Source organism: Salvelinus namaycush, chromosome 14 (assembly GCF_016432855.1).
Source record: "Salvelinus namaycush isolate Seneca chromosome 14, SaNama_1.0, whole genome shotgun sequence".
In the NCBI taxonomy this organism is placed as follows: Eukaryota; Metazoa; Chordata; class Actinopteri; order Salmoniformes; family Salmonidae; genus Salvelinus; species Salvelinus namaycush.
The window spans coordinates 32,905,213-32,923,547 of record NC_052320.1 but is presented as its reverse complement, the minus strand read 5'-3'; the positions used below and the strand labels follow the sequence as shown (position 1 = coordinate 32,923,547).

At 43.3% G+C, this 18,335-nt stretch overlaps 2 protein-coding genes across 2 annotated transcripts in view; one reads left to right on the top strand and one right to left on the bottom strand.

Moving 5' to 3' along the window:
• LOC120058707 (probable G-protein coupled receptor 153) overlaps positions 1–1,860 on the top strand; it is a 31,489-nt gene extending 29,629 nt beyond the window's left edge. Inside the window, exon 5 of the mRNA XM_039007453.1 lies at positions 1,036–1,860. Within this exon, the coding sequence (XP_038863381.1) occupies positions 1,036–1,860 (825 nt within the window). The remainder of the gene's footprint in view (positions 1–1,035) is intronic.
• An 8,156-nt stretch (positions 1,861–10,016) lies between these two features.
• The window catches only part of LOC120058706 (taste receptor type 1 member 1-like), a 29,568-nt gene continuing 21,249 nt past the window's right edge, over positions 10,017–18,335 (bottom strand). The window contains exons 6-9 of the mRNA XM_039007451.1: positions 12,377–12,472; positions 12,208–12,289; positions 11,839–12,029; positions 10,017–10,028 (exon numbers count right to left, since the gene is read on the bottom strand). Of these exons, the coding sequence (XP_038863379.1) occupies positions 10,017–10,028; positions 11,839–12,029; positions 12,208–12,289; positions 12,377–12,472 (381 nt within the window). The remainder of the gene's footprint in view (positions 10,029–11,838; positions 12,030–12,207; positions 12,290–12,376; positions 12,473–18,335) is intronic.

The window sequence follows — 18,335 nt, the reverse complement described above, 5'->3', positions numbered from 1 at the left end:
TGATTGAAATGGATTTAACAAGTGACATCGATAAGGGATCATAGCTTTCACCTGGATTCACCTGGTCAGTCAATGTCATGGAAAGAGAAGGTGTTCCTAATGTTTTGTGCACTCAGTGTGTAATTGGTTAAGATACAGTCTGTGTTTTAGCAGTCAATATTGTATAATGGAAAATAATTATCAATAAATAATTATCAATAAAACAAATGTGTTTGTATTACAACTAAATACATGTCATGGCATTGAAACAGATATATTAACTACACATTGTTGCCTACTATTTGGGGTGCTACAATTTGTCAATACATTTCAATAAATCACCTTTTTTTTAATAACATAAACACGTGGCTCCATTTAAGAATTGTTGGTGCAATTCTCAAATGGCTTATATTTACAGAATCAGACTTTTTCATTTGCCATGTTGCATCTCGTTGGGATTACATTCCCCATCCTTCCCCTGTCATTCCTCATTTTCAACTACTACTCGTGCTTTGCTTCCCCCTGTTGGTCAAACTTCTCACTCAACGCTACTGTATAGTCTGCTGTTTCATTTCTGCATTTACCAAAAGACACCACATAGTGGCACTCTGATATTAGTTTTGTGCTGTGTATCTTCTCATTGACAAACCCATACTAAAAGCTGACGTTATGTCTCTCCTACTTAGTTCTCAGAACAATGTGGAATGTGAGTATCAATTTGGAATAGAATGCCGTTTAGCCCGACAAGTTAGTTGTTATAGTAGTGCTGTATTACTGTCATAATAGTTTCAAAAACAAATATGTGTTAATTGAGTTGCATTAATGACTCATGTTAGAGAAGACAACAGTTGATTAGAAAATAGCCTAATGTTTAACACCAAATAATTTAAAAAAAACTTTGCATTTGTAGTTTTAGCAGTAAGAGAAACAAAATGTATTGCTGTTGTTTTTTCATTGAAATGTATGAATGTATAGCCATTTTCATATGCATATTATCCAGGACTAACCTTCTCCATACAAGCTGATGTTATTGGTCTGTGTGTTGTGTTGCGCCAGGTACCCCCTACAAGAAGATTCTCCCACGACGAAACCGACATGTGGACCAGCGGCCAGATCCCCTCCTACCTACACCACTGGGGCTCCACGGAGGACGTGATGGGGATGGTCCATTACAACTCCAGCTTGCCACGCCACGAGAGGCGCAGGAGCAGCCCGGTCTCCTACCACGAGGAGAGCCACCCGCACCGCAAGCGCCGGCGCTCAGAGGATAGCGGGCACATGCTCAAGCAGCTACCGCGGGTGAGCGTTGGCGAGCGCTACGAGGAGGCAGATTTGCGCTGCTTTAGCCGTGACGAGGTCATCAACTTTATCGATGAGACCCCGCTTCCCAGTCCCATGAAGAGCCCACGCCGCACCTCCACCATTTCCCTCATCCCAGACGTCTACGAGCAGCACATTATATTGTACCCGCATTTCCCGCTCACCGATTTTGAGCGTGAGCCCCATGCCCTGCGGCGCCTCTCGCAGCACGGCAGGAGCTGTAGTCGGGGAGGGTCACCAGATGGCTCACACAGGGCAGACAGGGCGTGCAGTGGGGAAATCTCCGGGGCATGCCGTTCAGGTTCCCTCCGTGAGCACCGGCGGGAGGGGAAGCGCCAAGGCGAACTAGTCCCCACGGGGCAAAGCCTGAGGACTGGGGAGCACTCGTCTCACAGGCCCAGCAGGACAGGAGCCCACAGAGCTGGGCCCGACTGGGGGGGACACAAGCACCTGACTACGGGAGACAGTAAAGGGAGCACAAATAGTTTTATAAGCTCACCTTCTGCATCAGCCTCGGGATATATCACATTTCACTCAGATTCCATAGGATCTGCCACCTAGATAGAGTAGAGAAAGTTTTTATTAATAATATTATTAGTATTATTATTACAGAACCATGGCATTGGGGTGGTGGAAAGATTTCATACTGGTATATCCTAAATAATGGTTGATTTTATTCAACCACACTAAACTCCCAAAGCTAGGACTTATACTCTGTTTTATTGGCCTTAAAGGTTTGTACACATTTCATGACCTGCCTACCTTTGCTTTAGTTCCTGGTAGGCTAGACAACGTAGCAACTTTGAAAGAGGCTGTGCAATTCCTGGGAGGCAGTGAGCTCCACCACATAGTGACTCAAACACATTGCTTTTAGTAAGCCCATACAAACATCTCCTTTTAATCTTGTGCATATTCCACTCTTTTGTTTTGTGTCATTTCTTGTACGAGGATTGGGGGGAAATTGGTATTTTGATATTTTTTTGCACTTCAAAATCTCAGATATTGTATAAGGTGTTATGAGATGAGAGGGCAAGGGCAAAACAGGCCATGTTCATTTTATTGTGGTTATGACGCGTCTATTTGATGGATGATCATTTGCTAGATTATTGATCAAAATAAACAAGGAAGAGAGGGAATGTTTTTAGGAAATATACAAAACTTTATTTCTTCATGAAGGAAGCCCTCTGATGTTGTGTTGTGGCCTACGTTAAATATCCTATACAAAGACATTATTGCAATTGCCTCACTTCAGTGTAATTTTCTACATGGTTGTGTAAGAAGAATTTCTACCATGACGTCCCTTAGACACTTTGAAAAAGTTAACTCGGCGTGGAGTGGATGTGACGTGTACATAATGAAAGTTACAGGTACATTGGATGTATGGTTTGGTGTGCTCCTCGTTCTTTCATTGAGGATTTGACTGGGATGTTTTCTTGTTTCCTCTTATAAATACTGTCATTCGATATTTATGATTACAAATGTGTAACAGTGGTCAGTACACGCACAGATATTCATGCAGACATACATAATCCGATATACAGTAGCTTAACCTCACAAATGGTGCTTGACACTTGGCAGCAGAGTGTTGGTCAATCTGTATATCCCTAGATTGGCCCCAGTGGCCCTTTTAGGAAGCACCAGGATGTGCAGAGGAAAATCCTCCAGACCAGAGGTGTATCTCAATAGTCTGAATTGGTCTCCAAGCCTCCTTGTCTCCTCTATCGGCACAGATATCAAATGATAAGGTAAGTCTTGCAATCAGCTTACACCTTTCCCATTCTTTCAGCTCAGTGAGGATGAGGAAAGGAGACGAGGAGAGGGAGTTACTATACTATTGAGATGCACCCAATGGCTCATGTCCAAAACATCTGCCATATCCCAATTTGAAAGATGTAACTCAGACATTCACATAAATCAGTCATTGATGTCAATGTGATGTTTGTGGGAGGTAAAATTATGCATGCAGATCTCAAATTAGGATTTACGCCTCCTTTTGCCTGAGCTGCATCTAAATAGTCTAAAATAGTATCTGTTGAAAAGGATGAGGGCCACATTCAGTCCAGGATGGAGCTTTAATATGCTACTGGCACACACTTGCACCATAGAAATAGAATTCCATGTCAGTCATATTAAGTGTACCAATGAGGTTACAGTCAAACTGCAATGGTCCGAGGGTCTTCCCCGTTCTAGGGTTTCTATTTCTATTGCTTTAACTGTGACCAATCAGTGTATCTGGATCGAAGGACCATGAATAGAAGTACAGGTTCTCTAGGTGACCTCGACTAGAACGAGGTGCTTTTTCAGAGAATGTTTGACATGCCAGAGGATGGCCAGTAAGAAGTGAAGCCAAGCATGGCTGAAGGAACGTGAATAGTGTTCATTAAATTCACCACCACCAACGCACTCCAGTGTTTATAGAGTATGTGGTTCACTGGTGGTGTGGTTGCACATTTATATTCCCTTTTGCTTTGACATCCTTGGCTTAAATTCTTACAAAACTTTAGATGGTGTTTTGGGAAACACTTGAAATTGGGGCCCGTCAGGTGTATAAGACTATTGAGGCATGATGGACCAAGGCAACTGAGTCTTCCTCATGCTGGAAAGCTTTGAATTATATTGATAACTTGTTATTACAAATGTTTTAAACTTTAAAATGTAATATTCCCCAAATATGTTAATTTGGCAGTTCTAAAATCTTAAGTTTGACATTTGACATGAATGTATTTAGACAAGTTTTGTGTAGGTTTGCAGATCAATTAATTAAATGGAGTGATAGTACTTTCAACTCGCAGTGTGCCCCAATGAACCCTTTTATAGCCTTATTATGTTGTAAAAAATTATAGACTTTCTATGAGGCACACACACATTGGTATTATAATGCACCATAGTGATGTATTATAAGGATGTTATAACTACTTGGAGTTATGACAGCTTATATGCATTATAATTCACTATAAGTGTATGGAGTTAAATGCTAGCCTGGGTACCAGTCTCTTTCTGCTAACATTCCACTCCTTGTACTCTGTGTCATATGCCAAACATTTGGCATATAAGCTAAACATTTGGCATATGACATAAATGCGGTTAAGAGGTCAATGGAACGCAGACCATGGGGTATAGAAACACGCTCGATTGGTGTACATTCAACAAAGCGGATATATATACAATACCTGTCAAAAGTTTGAACACACCTTTTCTTTATTTTTTACTATTTTCTACATTGTCGAATAATAGTGATGACATCAAAACTATGAAATAACACATATGGAATCATGTAGCAACCAAATAAGTGTTAAACTATTCAAAATATATTTTATATTTGAGATTCTTCAAAGTAGCCACCCTTTGCCTTTTTGACAGCTTTGCACACTCTTGGCATTCTCTCAACCAACTTAATGAGGAATGCTTTTCCAACAGTCTTTAAGGAGTTCCCACATATGCTGAGCACTTGTTGGCTGCTTTTCCTTCATGCTGCGGTCCAACTCAACCCATTTTTTTTTACATTTTAGTCATTTAGCAGACGCTCTTATCCAGAGCGACTTACAGTAGAGTGCATACATTTTATTACATTTTACATATTACATTTTACATACTGAGACAAGGATATCCCTGCCGGCCAAACCCTCCCTAACCCGGACGACGCTATGCCAATTGTGCGTCGCCCCACGGACCTCCCGGTTGCGGCCGGCTGCGACAGAGCCTGGGCGCGAACCCAGCCCAGCCTGGGTGCGAACCCAGAGACTCTGGTGGCGCAGCTAGCACTGCGATGCAGTGCCCTAGACCACTGTGCCACCCGGGAGGCCCAAATCTCAATCGGGTTGAGGTCGGGTGATTGTGGAGGCTAAGTCATCTGATGCAGCACTCCATCACTCTCCTTCTTGGTCAAATAGCCCTTACACAGCCTGGAGGTGTGTTTTGGGTCATTGTCCTGTTGAAAAACAAATGATAGTCCCACTAAGCGCAAACCAGATGGGATGGCGTATCCCTGCAGAATGCTGTGGTAGCCATGCTTGTTAAGTGTGCCTTGAATTCTAAATCACAGACAGTGTCACCAGCAAAGCACCCTCACACAATCACACCTCCTCCTCCATGCTTCACGTGGGAACCAAACATGCAGAGATCCTCCGTTCACCTACTCTGCGTCTCACAAAGACACCGGTTGGAAACCAAAATCTCAAATTTGGACTCATCAGACCAAAGGACAGATTTCCACCGGTCTAATGTCCATTGCTTGTGTTTCTTGGCCCAAGCAAGTCTCTTCTTCTTATTGGTGTCCTTTAGTAGTGGTTTCTGTGCAGCAATATGACCATGAAGGCCTGATTCACACAGTCTCCTCTGAACAGTTGATGTTGAGATGTGTCTGTTACTTGAACTCTGTGAAGCCTTTATTTGGGCTGCAATCTGAGGTGCAGTTAACTCTAATGAATTCATCCTTTGCAGCAGAGGTAACTCTGTGTCTTCCATTCCTGTGGCGGTCCTCATGAGAGCCAGTTTCATCATAGCACTTTATGGTTTTTGCGACTGCACTTGAAGAAACTTTCAAAGAACTTTCAAAGAATTGACTGACCTTCTTGTCTTAAAGTCATGATGGACTGTCATTTCTCTGCTTATTTGAGCTGTTCTTGCCATAATATGGACTTGGTATTTTACCAAATAGGGCTATCTTCTGTATAACACCCCCTGATTTGCTCAAACGCAAAAAGAAATTCTACAAATTAACTTTTAACAAGGCACACCTGTTAATTGAAATGCATTCCATGTGACTACCTCATGAAGCTGGTTGAGAGAATGCCAAGAGTGTGTAATGCTGTCATCAAGGCAAAGGGTGGCTACTTTGAAGAACCTCATTTAAACTATATTTTGATTCGTTTATCACTTTTTGGGTTACTACATGATTCCATATGTGTTATTTCATAGTTTTGATGTCTTCCCTATTATTCTACAATGTAGAAAATAGCAAAAATAAAGAAAAACCCTTGAATAAGTGTGTGTGTCCAAACTTTTGACTGGTTCTGTTATGTATATATGTGTACCTCTATTTTATCAGGGAGTCATACTGACACCAAGGTCTCTTTTACAGATGAGCCATGAATTACATACATTACAGAAAATACACAAATCAAAATATAAATACAAAATACAAGCAGAAATAAATAAATAAAAACACATTCATCAGTAATAAGCAATAAGGATATTTGTCAAATCCTTCATGATTGATGTATTGTAACAGGCCCACAATGTGATTACTAAAGTCCGATTTTTATATTTTTGGCTCTTTTCGCTGCATAACATTTAGGCTAGTTGTCCCTTTTCAGTTTTAGAAGTGACTACTAATTGCTAAATGGCATTCCTATAAACTGGCAGCATAGCTAAGTTAGCATACAGAAATCGGTGACATTAGTCAAAGTCGTTTTTAACTGTAATGCAGTTGATTTATGATGATGACATGATGGACATGTATTGGGGTTGATATCCATACAATATTATACTCTGATTTTTACCCCAACATAGTGTGAAATACACATATAAACAACAGCCTAAATGTAGGCAAATGTTGCTGTTGGACAATGAGGAGATTAGGGATCTTTCCCCCACAGCATCTTTCCCCCACGCGTTTCCATGGCATTCCCATTGTTTTGGTCGAGTTCAATTGACCTCAGAAACTGGTACCCAGGCTAGATAAATGCACTTATAAGGTATAATGTGTGTGTGCCTCATAGAAAGTGTGCTATTATCATAATACTTTGCTAACAAATGTTTTGCATACACGTTAAGCTAATTTGTTTCTATAGCATAAGTCATGCTCCAAAGTCCAGGTTATTAATTTAGGTTAGCCTGTTAATTGTGCACCTCTCACCCCTTGTTCAATATTCAAATGAATATCATAATGTGAACACCTTTCTTTGAAAGTATTACCGTTTTTATATTCCCTTTTCGAAATATGCCACGTCATTGACTTTTTCTGCATTATGTTTTTCTCTGTGTTTACAGTAGCCTACCTATTTATCAGAATCTAATTTTGTAACATATCCTTCTCTGTTAAAGCTTTTATGACTGTCAATCCTATGAACAATATTTGGTGTTTTTGTTGCTCAGATGATGGTTTTGTTAAAAGGATAAAGATCTATTTCGAATCAAAGTTGCAGTGGGAAAAAAACACTTTATTAGTTTGAAATCGTTGAAAGTGTGTTTTGCGTTTGTATTTTGAATTGTTTTTTTGTTTTTGTTTTTTCCGTGAGGTGCACATCAACCATATTAGAGTTTGATTCACAACTCGGTTTTATTGAATTGATGTTCACACTTCTTTGAGATAATTCGAGATATAATTCTGTAAGGACCAGAAAAAAATAAAGCAGATGTTTCGACATATATTGTTTTTGACATATTTCTTATGCACTCACAATTCTTAATGGGCTCGCGGTCCAGATGTGGCCGGTAGGCGCCATTTGAGTATCACTGATGTAGTCTATTCAATAGACAGTTCTAGCACTCCAACTTCATGTGCTTTTTTTCAGGACTAGCTCTATATGAGGCTGAAGAACATCCTCAAATTGCCCCTGAACACTGCCATTTCACGCATGCAGTCATGTCTGGTCCATAATTCACGTATCGTAAGCCTAGCCCCTTAAAAGCTCAAGTAGCCTAAATTTACACTATCAGAATTTTTTAGCAGGTGTTTTAAAACGCTTGACTCTGCAGATTCAGTAACGTCTAGCCCATCATCATCGTTTCCATGGAGAATGCCCACACCTTGTTCACAACTTACCAGCAGCCAGTGAGCCTCGACACGGGTCTTTATCCAGCTCTAAGGGAAATTCCACGGTATTGTGGAAGTCTATTCGTGCTGCGACCTGGTCTCATGGCTAATACACCCAATTGCAACGATTATACATACATACGCCTAATTATGATACATTTTCGTTGGTGGAATGGGGGTAGTCGAGTATTTAACCCATGTTAGTCCTATTACTTAACGCTAGAATAACTTTATAAATGAATGATACATAGGCCTACCCATTGATTCTTGAAGAATATAACCTATAAATGAGTTTAGTTCAGCTGTCGTACCCCACACAACCCAATAATAAACTTGTTTTACTCCAATGTTTGTAAACAACTTAAATGTAAACGAACACTGTATAGCCTCAAAACATGGTTAAAATGTGACATTGTATATCATGGATGGTCAGTCCTTGCATCCATAGCTCTGTCTATGAATTTAAGAGTGGTTACATTTCTTCACCCCATCCCTTAGCTTTTTAGCGAAACAGGGGCGGGGACTATGCTTTGTTATTGTTTCAATAAAGAATTATATCTTCAAAATAGATAGGATTTTATCCAGTTTCTCTCAAATTAGATGATTTGAGGCTATTTTGCACTCTTCATTTTAGTGTAGACCTATAAAAAAAAAATGGCCAAGAGAATATCGACTATGCCTCACCTTGGTCTTAGACTAAATGTTCCACCTGAAAAAACATCTCTCTAGTCCACCACAGGGTGTTGAAAGGCTCGGTGGACACGGGGCATGGCTCTTTGCATCGCTGTATATAGGCCAGGCCTACACGTCTGCCTCTTATGGGCGCTTGACTGGGCACAGTCTAATGCAAATACGTTTTATTTTCCTTTCTCTGTGTTTCAGCTCTGATGCACCACTATTATGGTGCAAACCAAACTAGCTTATTTAAACAACGCTGAGACGAGTTCATAGAAATTCTTAAAAGTTTCAGTGCATTCAGGTTGCACATCACGTGGCTTGGCTTTTCTTCAGTAAAACAAACTCAAGGGCTTTGGTGGGTTCTTTAACCTATACATCTCCATGTATTCGCTTCACTAAAAGCGCAACAGCGGGACTGTTGGGCCCATACGGTTGCAGTGGGTCTGCCTATATTGAAAACGGCTTGCTCTAAATAGGCTACCCTGATCACAATCGTCTAAAACCCAACTCTTAAGTTTATATATAAACGAACATTTAGTACAAAATGTAGGCTATAATTATGACGACCAAAACGTGAATGCATGGTGTAGGCCTGCTAAGAAAAGGCATAGAGATATAGGCTATTAATGTGACCCACGCAGTCTACAAATAGCGTGTGGGTCAGATTTTGCACACAAGCAACTTGAACCAGGCATAGTCTTTTTGGTCTTCTTTTTCTCTCACATTGCTAGAAGGCGCCCTTTTCTTCGGGACCCATGCCGTGTCAACGTCCCCAGCACGCAGCAGGCCGTCAATACCATCTGAAAGAGCGATGGGCGTTTCAGTGATTCTCCTCGCTGCAAGGTGCCATCCTCTCCAACCTTAGTCGACATGAAAAGAGAGCCATTTTATGATACTGATGCTAGACCTCCGACCCACTAAAGCAGCGGAAACGCTGTTTTCCATCCAAAAGAAACCAACTTTTATTTTTGGGGTAAGTTTGGGCCGGCTATGTCGATACATCTTTATGAGTAGCCTGTTATCTTTAGGATATATAGGCCTACCCAAACTGACTAAAGGAAAGTGAAATTAAACGACTATTCTTATATGTATGAGCTTCCAAAACCAACGTCGGGTCCTCAATGAATTCCAAACCTCCATAGTGAATGTGGATTCACAAGCGTTTAAGATAACATGGGGCCTATGAGACGAGAAAGCAGATAACGTGCATGTAAATAATTAGTAGCAGAAAATTGCTGTGCTGTTCAACAAGAACCTAATTTGCGCGCTGCTGTTTCGGTAGTTATGCGTAAAACTGGAGAACAATGAGATGAATGGCGCGTCATGGGATGCGCCCTAGGCGGTTGACAACCCCCCAGATTTGTTTCTTCACTGGTTACTTAGGCCAATGTCTTAACATTGCCAATGTAGGAAAGGGACTGATATAGGCTATAGCTTCATTGACAATGTTAATACATAGCAGCTTGAGCTTTATCGTGGATGTGGCACTACTGGGAACATGGGGTACCCCTGGGAACCAAATGCCAAGGTTACCCGTCACGCAAGGCCAATCGTTTCAGCAACAGGTGACAGCCATGTTTGTATCTTTACCTGCAGTCGAAATAAAGAAGAAGAAAAACAACAATAGAATATCAAAAGGGTCAAGTTATAGATAATAAAATAAACGTAATCCCCTGGCCAGTCCCGATGTTGCTTTTTCGAACGAAGAAGCTGGTGAGGTCCGCCACCATTTGAATGCATGTTCTAAACCTGTATCAAGCAGCTGGTGGCCCAGCTCCCTGTGCAACTTCATACACGAATTTATTGATATGCTTTTGGACTTTGGTACAGGATGACACACACCTGTTTAATAATAGCCTAAATTAATACAGAAGATGTGCGACCTATAACTTCCCCCACCAGCCAAGTGGCTAACTTATAGTCGAGCTTACTAACTAGACCTTCTGCAGATTCGAAACAGTTTTCATTACAGATGTAAGATGTTAATGTGAGACAGTTTTGTTTGCTACAGCAGGAAGATAATCCTGCAGCAAATGTGGAAAATCAAGTCTGAAATGTCAAAGTGGATATTACTACCTTCAGAAGCATTTTTAAACCTCAAATACACTACAAGTTTAAAATGGCCTGCATTGCAACAACGTTCTCTTGCAACAGGATGATCAAATTAGGATCCTACATCTGTATAAAACACTATTTTAACCATGTCAGTGACAAGAATGAATAAATCACTCCATGTGAGCAACCATGGAGAGGTTAGAAGAATGACTCTTAAGTTCAAAAAGGGGGAGCGGTTAAGGAAAAGCATTTTTACGAGGTAAAAATACATTTTTGGAATTTTGCAAAGCATTTGTATTAACATTTGCATTGGTGTTATCTATTCTAGTCTATTCAGTAGCCCAATGAAGCCAGCTAAGGTCATGGCTGCTTCAGAGACTGAAGCTAAATATTTAGATGATGAGGAATGGCCTATTTGGCTTGCAAGATGAGTTTAGGTGAATTGTTACTATTGCATTTTATTCTGTGTTGTACAAATTGGTTACTGAATTACTTATTACTTTCATAAAGAAATGTGTGTGTGAATTTCCCACCCATTCTCTTTCCCAGTCCACTACCAAATATGACAACAAAAGGCTTATTTAGTTATTTCAGTTCTTTGATTTTATTGATAAAATTTAAAAAATCTGTACAATAGTAAAAACAGTATTTAGAAAATACAAATCTACACCGTGCAAATACTACACAAAGTATTTATCAGTTCAAATAAATCTCTATTCAACATGCTACCAAGGACGCCAAACATTGTGCATGGTAACTGCATGGCTGTATTGACCATTTGAGATACACTTGTTTCTGTAGCATGAGCTGAGACTGTTATTTAGTTTAATCGTATTTGTGGATACGATGACTTGACTGGTCCCTGCGGAGAGTTTAGTAGGTTTGGATTCGGACACGCGCACCGTGGCGCTGTAAGGTTTGAGCGCCCTGATGCACCGGACGAGGGGCACAGTGGTCGGTGCCTTGCTCACTTCGTGCCCAACTGTCGAAGGAAGACGTCTTTGCATCGGGCAGCACACAACAGTTTCGGGCAGCATATGTTTTGCTACCGTGTCGCTGTCCGCGGTGCTGGAGTTCTGAGCCTGTCCTCCGGCGCAGTGCAGACTGCTTGAAAGGTGCGTCAGCATGGTCAAACGACTGCTGCTCTCACTCGAGTTGTCTGCCAAGTACTGGTTCACGCCTGCTAGGCAGCTCCTGAAGCCAGCTTGGTATTCAGCATACTCGGAGTTCATGGAAAATCCTGTAGAAAATGAGAGGAACATTTTGAGTAAATATGGCACCATGCGTAAAACCCAGCCTGTCGAGAATTTCACTTGACAGTAGATCGAATAATTGCTGGTAGAAGCTAATAGTGATAGGCCAGCCTATCTAGGCAAGGCCTAGAACGAGATAACAAATAGTTCTGATGGATAACGCACCACTCTGGACCTTCTGAAGATTTCTCAGATGTTTTACAGTTAGCTCCAAGATGTCCGCTTTCTCGAGTTTGCGTTTTCGAATCTGAAAAGGAGCATACATTTAGCCACTAAGCACTAAAGCACGATTGGTTTGTATCAATTGACCTACTAGATTCGAAGTATTACTTACATTGCTGGTGTAATAATTCTCCAGCAGAGATTTTAACTGGTCCAAACATTTATTTATCCGCGCTCGTCTTTTCTTCTCCATCAATGGTTTGGATACCTTACAAAAAAAGAGGAATAAAGCATTAACAAACAATCCATCAATTACTTTAAAATATTCGTTTTTGACATTAATTTGTTTGAAAGCTATTATTACGTGCCAATAAAGCATGCATGTAGGTAACATAGGTTACACACCTTTTTCCCGTTTATGATTTTGGTCTTGATTACACAATCGGATGTCGACACCATTCTGAAGGTAGTTTCTGGTTTGCTAACAGATGTTGTTGACCTGCTGCCTGAACTCTTCCTGGCGCACGAGTGAAGGAATTCTGCCTCCCGATCCGATTTATAGCGTCCCCCACTTAACATCTCAATGCAACAATTGCCCTGGGGTCGCGCGCGCCGAGATGAGCGCTGCTTTGACAGCCCCCAACAACCAATCAGCCAAGAGCTCTCAACGAATAATCTATTGAACGCGTATCATCTCCAAAAGCGGCATATCTTGGACCTCTAACAGCGTAAATATCCTCGAATATTGCGGTCTAAAACTTAATATACTATTATAACGTTATGCTATTTATGGAAAGTAACAGTCATTGCGAAAATTACATTGTCTCCAAAAAACAACGAGCATATATTATCTGTAGTCTTTAACTATATCAACACGTTTAATGAATTAATGAAATAAAGGTATATTATAGCCTTCCATATCTGGAACATAGATTCTTTTTTTTGTTGAATTTTAGAGCAAGTAGGTTTATAGCCCACTCAATGCTGCCTTATTATTTTAGCTATTTTCATAGCCTTCAATTAGTGTGTGGTGAGCTAATGTCAATGTTCTGTCAACTAAATTATAAAAAATGACTACATGTTCATTGAAATTTGATGCAATTTCCATAGGCTAAATGTAAACCTATACCGACACGCCTATAGACACACTAGTAGGCTTCAACATTCAACGTGTGAGGTGAGATTTTACAGAAAAGCGTAGAAAATCACCCCATAATGTGTTGATGTTAATTGTGTTTTGCTCGGTTTGGGGACTCGTACCAGGTCTTGCTATTGATTCTTTTATATCGGAGTTTCACGCCAATGAGGTTAAAGGCAGCACCGTGGAAATTCTCTCCATGTCTCCACAACATTTCGATTTTCTGGTGATACAAGAATCTGAGACACCTGTTGCAACACCCTATGGTCACACACTAAATCGTCTGGCGACCATAAAGCATATCTAGGCCTATCTCAACGATATCCACCATAACATTATAAAGAAGTGAATATGTGAATATGTGTTCCCCATGTTTTTGTTTTCTTCAGAAATAATGCATTGCCACTTTTGTCTTCGCAGGCACCGAGGAGAATCGGTGGGCCGCCCCCTGTCTTGAGGCCCTTGCCTCCGGATTCTTCACACAGCGCCCTCAAAAGGCACAACCCTTGGGAAAGTCATGCCAGCTGAACCGCCTGAACTAGCCCACCTGCACTGCTTTGCGCATCACAGACATTGACAATATACGGAGACCTTCTGGAGAATCGGGGACTTTACCTTGAAGTACAGCCAACCCTGAAGAAATATACATTATAGCCACAACATTAGACAATTTTTATCTTCAGCTTTTTTGTTCTTCTAAAAATCTAAAGGTTTTAAATTATTGTGACGTTAAATAAAGTGGCAGCGGAAGTATCGTGCAAGTAGGCCATATATTATGTAGTCTATAATTGTGGTGTAAATGATTGATAACAGCCGAAGTGAAAAATCTAATGTGAAACGGGACCATGCCATTTGTTGGACACGCGACATGCTCAATGGAGATTCTATAGACTACTTTCAAAGTTGCTTAAGTCCTCTCAAGTTTGATTCCAGACACAATGGATGTGTTCAGATGACAATAAGCGCGCGGGAACAAATGGCGGGGAAAGGGAGAGGGTTTCGGCATTAACATCTCAGTGTATTCAGTTCAGGGACAATGCGCCCCTGAAAAGAAGGCAGTATATATGCCTACTGAGAGGCCATGGATCTTTTCTTCTGTCCGTTTTGTGTCCACAAAAAGTGGGCTGTATCAAAGATTTCTCTCACTTTCAAACACAAAACCACATTGTCCCGTAAGTCTTTGAAAGGGAGTTGTTAAAGAGAGTTGAGAAAGGCAGTGGCTTAAAGATAGGCCTTGCTAGGCCTGTGCAGCCCAGCCTCACATTCAATTCGCGCATATATGTACAAAATGTATTTCAGCAGATTTCGTGCGTTTTTGTGCATTTTTGCGGTGGTTCAATTCGTTTGAAAATACACGAATTTCTGTGCTACTTAATTCGTGCGAAAAGACACGAATTTAACCAGTAGGCGACACACAAGCCGTTGCAACAACCATAGACGCGATCGCCTGTATTTATTTATTTTACGTTATGAATATATAGATATTTTGTCTTTTTTTAACCATATAACCATAAGAGGTTATATATATATTGTCTTTATTTAATCCCTATTAAAACATTGTGGTTTTATGCCTATATGTACTGTTTTCGATTTTTCTGAACAGACTTTTCAGTATAGAATGAATGTAAGTGTAACGACTTTCTTCCTGAGATGAAGGAGAGGACCAAAATGCAGCGCGGTTAGTGTTCAACATGTTTAATTGAACATAAACGGTGAAACACTTACAACAATACAAAAACAACAAATGTGAAAGTCGAGACAGTCCTATCTGGTGCAGAACACAAACACAGAGACAGGAAACAAACACCCACAAAATCCCAACACAAAACAAGCCTCCTATATATGAGTCTCAATCAGAGACAACGACTACCATCTGCCTCTGATTGAGAACCCACACTAGGCTGACATAGAAACAGACAAACTAGACACACAACATAGAATTCCCACCCAGCTCACGTCCTGACCAACTAAACACATACAAAACAAGAGAAAACAGGTCAGGAACGTGACAGAACCCCCCCTCAAGGTGCGAACTCCGGGCGCACCCCTAAAAACTCAAGGGGAGGGTCTGGGTGGGCATCTGTCCGCGGTGGCGGCTCCGGCGGTGGACGAGGGCACCACTCCACCATTGTCTTTGTCCACCTCCTTAGCGTCCCTTGAGTGGCGACCCTCGCCCCCGACCATGGTCCAGGAACCTTCACCAACTCCCCTCTACAATAGAGGAGACAACTCAGGACAGAGAGGTAGTTCAGGACAAAGAGGTAGCTCAGGACAGAGAGGTAGCCCAGGACAGAGAGGTAGCTCAGGCCAGAGGGACAACTCCGGACTAGTGGCAGCTCCGGACTGAGTGGCAGCTCCGGACTGAGTGGCAGCTCATGACTGGAGGGCAGCTCATGACTGGAGGGCAGCTCATGACTGAAGGGCAGCTCATGACTGAAGGGCAGCTCATGACTGAAGGGCAGCTCATGACTGAAGGGCAGCTCATGACTGAAGGGCAGCTCATGACTGGAGGGCAGCTCATGACTGGAGGGCAGCTCATGACTGGAGGGCAGCTCATGACTGGAGGGCAGCTCTGGCAGCTCCTGACTGGCTGGCGTCTCTGGCAGCTCCTGACTGGCTGGCGTCTCTGGCAGCTCCTGACTGGCTGGCGTCTCTGGCAGCTCCTGACTGGCTGGCGTCTCTGGCAGCTCCTGACTGGCTGGCGTCTCTGGCAGCTCCTGACTGGCTGGCGTCTCTGGCAGCTCCTGACTGGCTGGCGTCTCTGGCAGCTCCTGACTGGCTGGCGGCTCTGGCAGCTCCTGACTGACGGACGGCTCTAGCGGCTCCTGACTGACGGACGGCTCTAATGGCTCGGGACAGACGGGCGGCTCTAATGGCTCGTGGCAGACGGATGACTCAGATGGCGCTGGGCAGACGGATGGCTCAGACGGCGCTGGGCAGACGGATGGCTCAGATGGCGCTGGGCAGACGGATGGCTCAGACGGCGCTGGGCAGACGGATGGCTCAGACGGCGCTGGGCAGACGGATGGCTCAGACGGCGCTGGGCAGACGGATGGCTCAGACGGCGCTGGGCAGACGGATGGCTCAGACGGCGCTGGGCAGACGGATGGCTCAGACGGCGCTGGGCAGACGGACAGTTCAGACGGCGTTGGGCAGACGGGCAGTTCAGGCGCCGCTGGGCAGACGGGCAGTTCAGGCACCGCTGGGCAGACGGCAGACTCTGGCCGGCTGAGACGCACTATAGGCCTGATGCGTGGTGCCGGAACTGGAGGTACCGGGCTGAGGGCACGCACCTCAGGGCGAGTGCGGGGAGGAGGAACAGGGCTCTGGCGATGCACTGGAAGCCTGGTGCGTGGTGTAGGCACTGGTGGTACTGGGCTGGGGCGGGAAGGTGGCGCCGGATATACCGGACCGTGAAGGAGGACACGCGCTCTTGAGCACCGAGCCTCTCCAACCTTACCAGGTTGAATGGTCCCCGTAGCCCTGCCAGTGCGGCGAGGTGGAATAGCCCGCACTGGGCTATGCAGGCGAACCGGGGACACCACCTGTAAGGCTGGTGCCATGTACGCCGGCCCGAGGAGACGTACTGGAGGCCAGATATGTTGGGCCGGCTTCATGGCACCCGGCTCGATGCCCAACCTAGCCCTACCAGTGCGGCAAGGTGGAATAGCCCGCACGGGGCTAAGCACGCGTACTGGGGACACCGTGCGCTTTACCGCATAACACGGTGTCTGACCAGTACGACGCCCTCTCACTCCACGGTAAGCCCGGGGAGTTGGCTCAGGTATCCAACCCGGCTTCGCCACACTCCCCTTTAGCCCCCCCCCCAAGAAATTTTTGGGTGAGCCTCTCGGGCTTCCAGCCTCTCTTACGTGCTGCCTCCTCAATCCAGCGCTCCTGGGCTGTGGCTGCCTCCTTCTCCTCCCAAGAGTGGCGATTCTCTCCCACCTTTGCCCAGGGTCCTTTTCCGTTTATGATTTCCTCCCATGACCATTCCTCCTGGTACCGCTGCTGCTGTTGCTGCTGCCCGTTGCCACGCTGCTTGGTCCGGGTTTGGTGGGTGTTTCTGTAACGACTTTCTTCCTGAGATGAAGGAGAGGACCAAAATGCAGCGCGGTTAGTGTTCAACATGTTTAATTGAACATAAACGGTGAAACACTTACAACAATACAAAAACAACAAATGTGAAAGTCGAGACAGTCCTATCTGGTGCAGAACACAAACACAGAGACAGGAAACAAACACCCACAAAATCCCAACACAAAACAAGCCTCCTATATATGAGTCTCAATCAGAGACAACGACTACCATCTGCCTCTGATTGAGAACCCACACTAGGCTGACATAGAAACAGACAAACTAGACACACAACATAGAATTCCCACCCAGCTCACGTCCTGACCAACTAAACACATACAAAACAAGAGAAAACAGGTCAGGAACGTGACAGTAAGCAATGCATGATGGCTAATGGTGTTTTATTCGGTTGTAGTTCCATGTATTTCTTAAAAAACAAACGTGTAAACCATTTTTATTGACCAGAATGTAACTGAAAATACAATGGCAGCCTTGCCATTGTCCATCAATAAAAAAACATTTTTTTTCCGTATAACATTTGGGGAAACGTATGCAGTCATTGTAGTCTTACATTTTGTTGGCCAACCAAAATGACCAAAATGTTAACCCGTAATAAGGCTAGGGTGGCTGAGTGTAAATACATGGCTCTGAGTGTAAGCACCTTTTCACTAGAAACGTTCTTGTGTTCAAATGACCGTCAGTGCGAAATAGCTAGAAAGCTTTCGTATTTCCACTTGGCTGCACCTACGGTTACGATAACGATAAATCAAGTGCAATACCTGCGTCGACCTGTGTCGAGCAGCAAAACACCGGAAAGCTTCTAGCCTACCGGAAAGTTACAAGAAGAACAAGAATAGTTACCTCATCCGGTCATGTGACACTCTGGATGCCCCCTAAAAGCAATTTCAACCGTTTT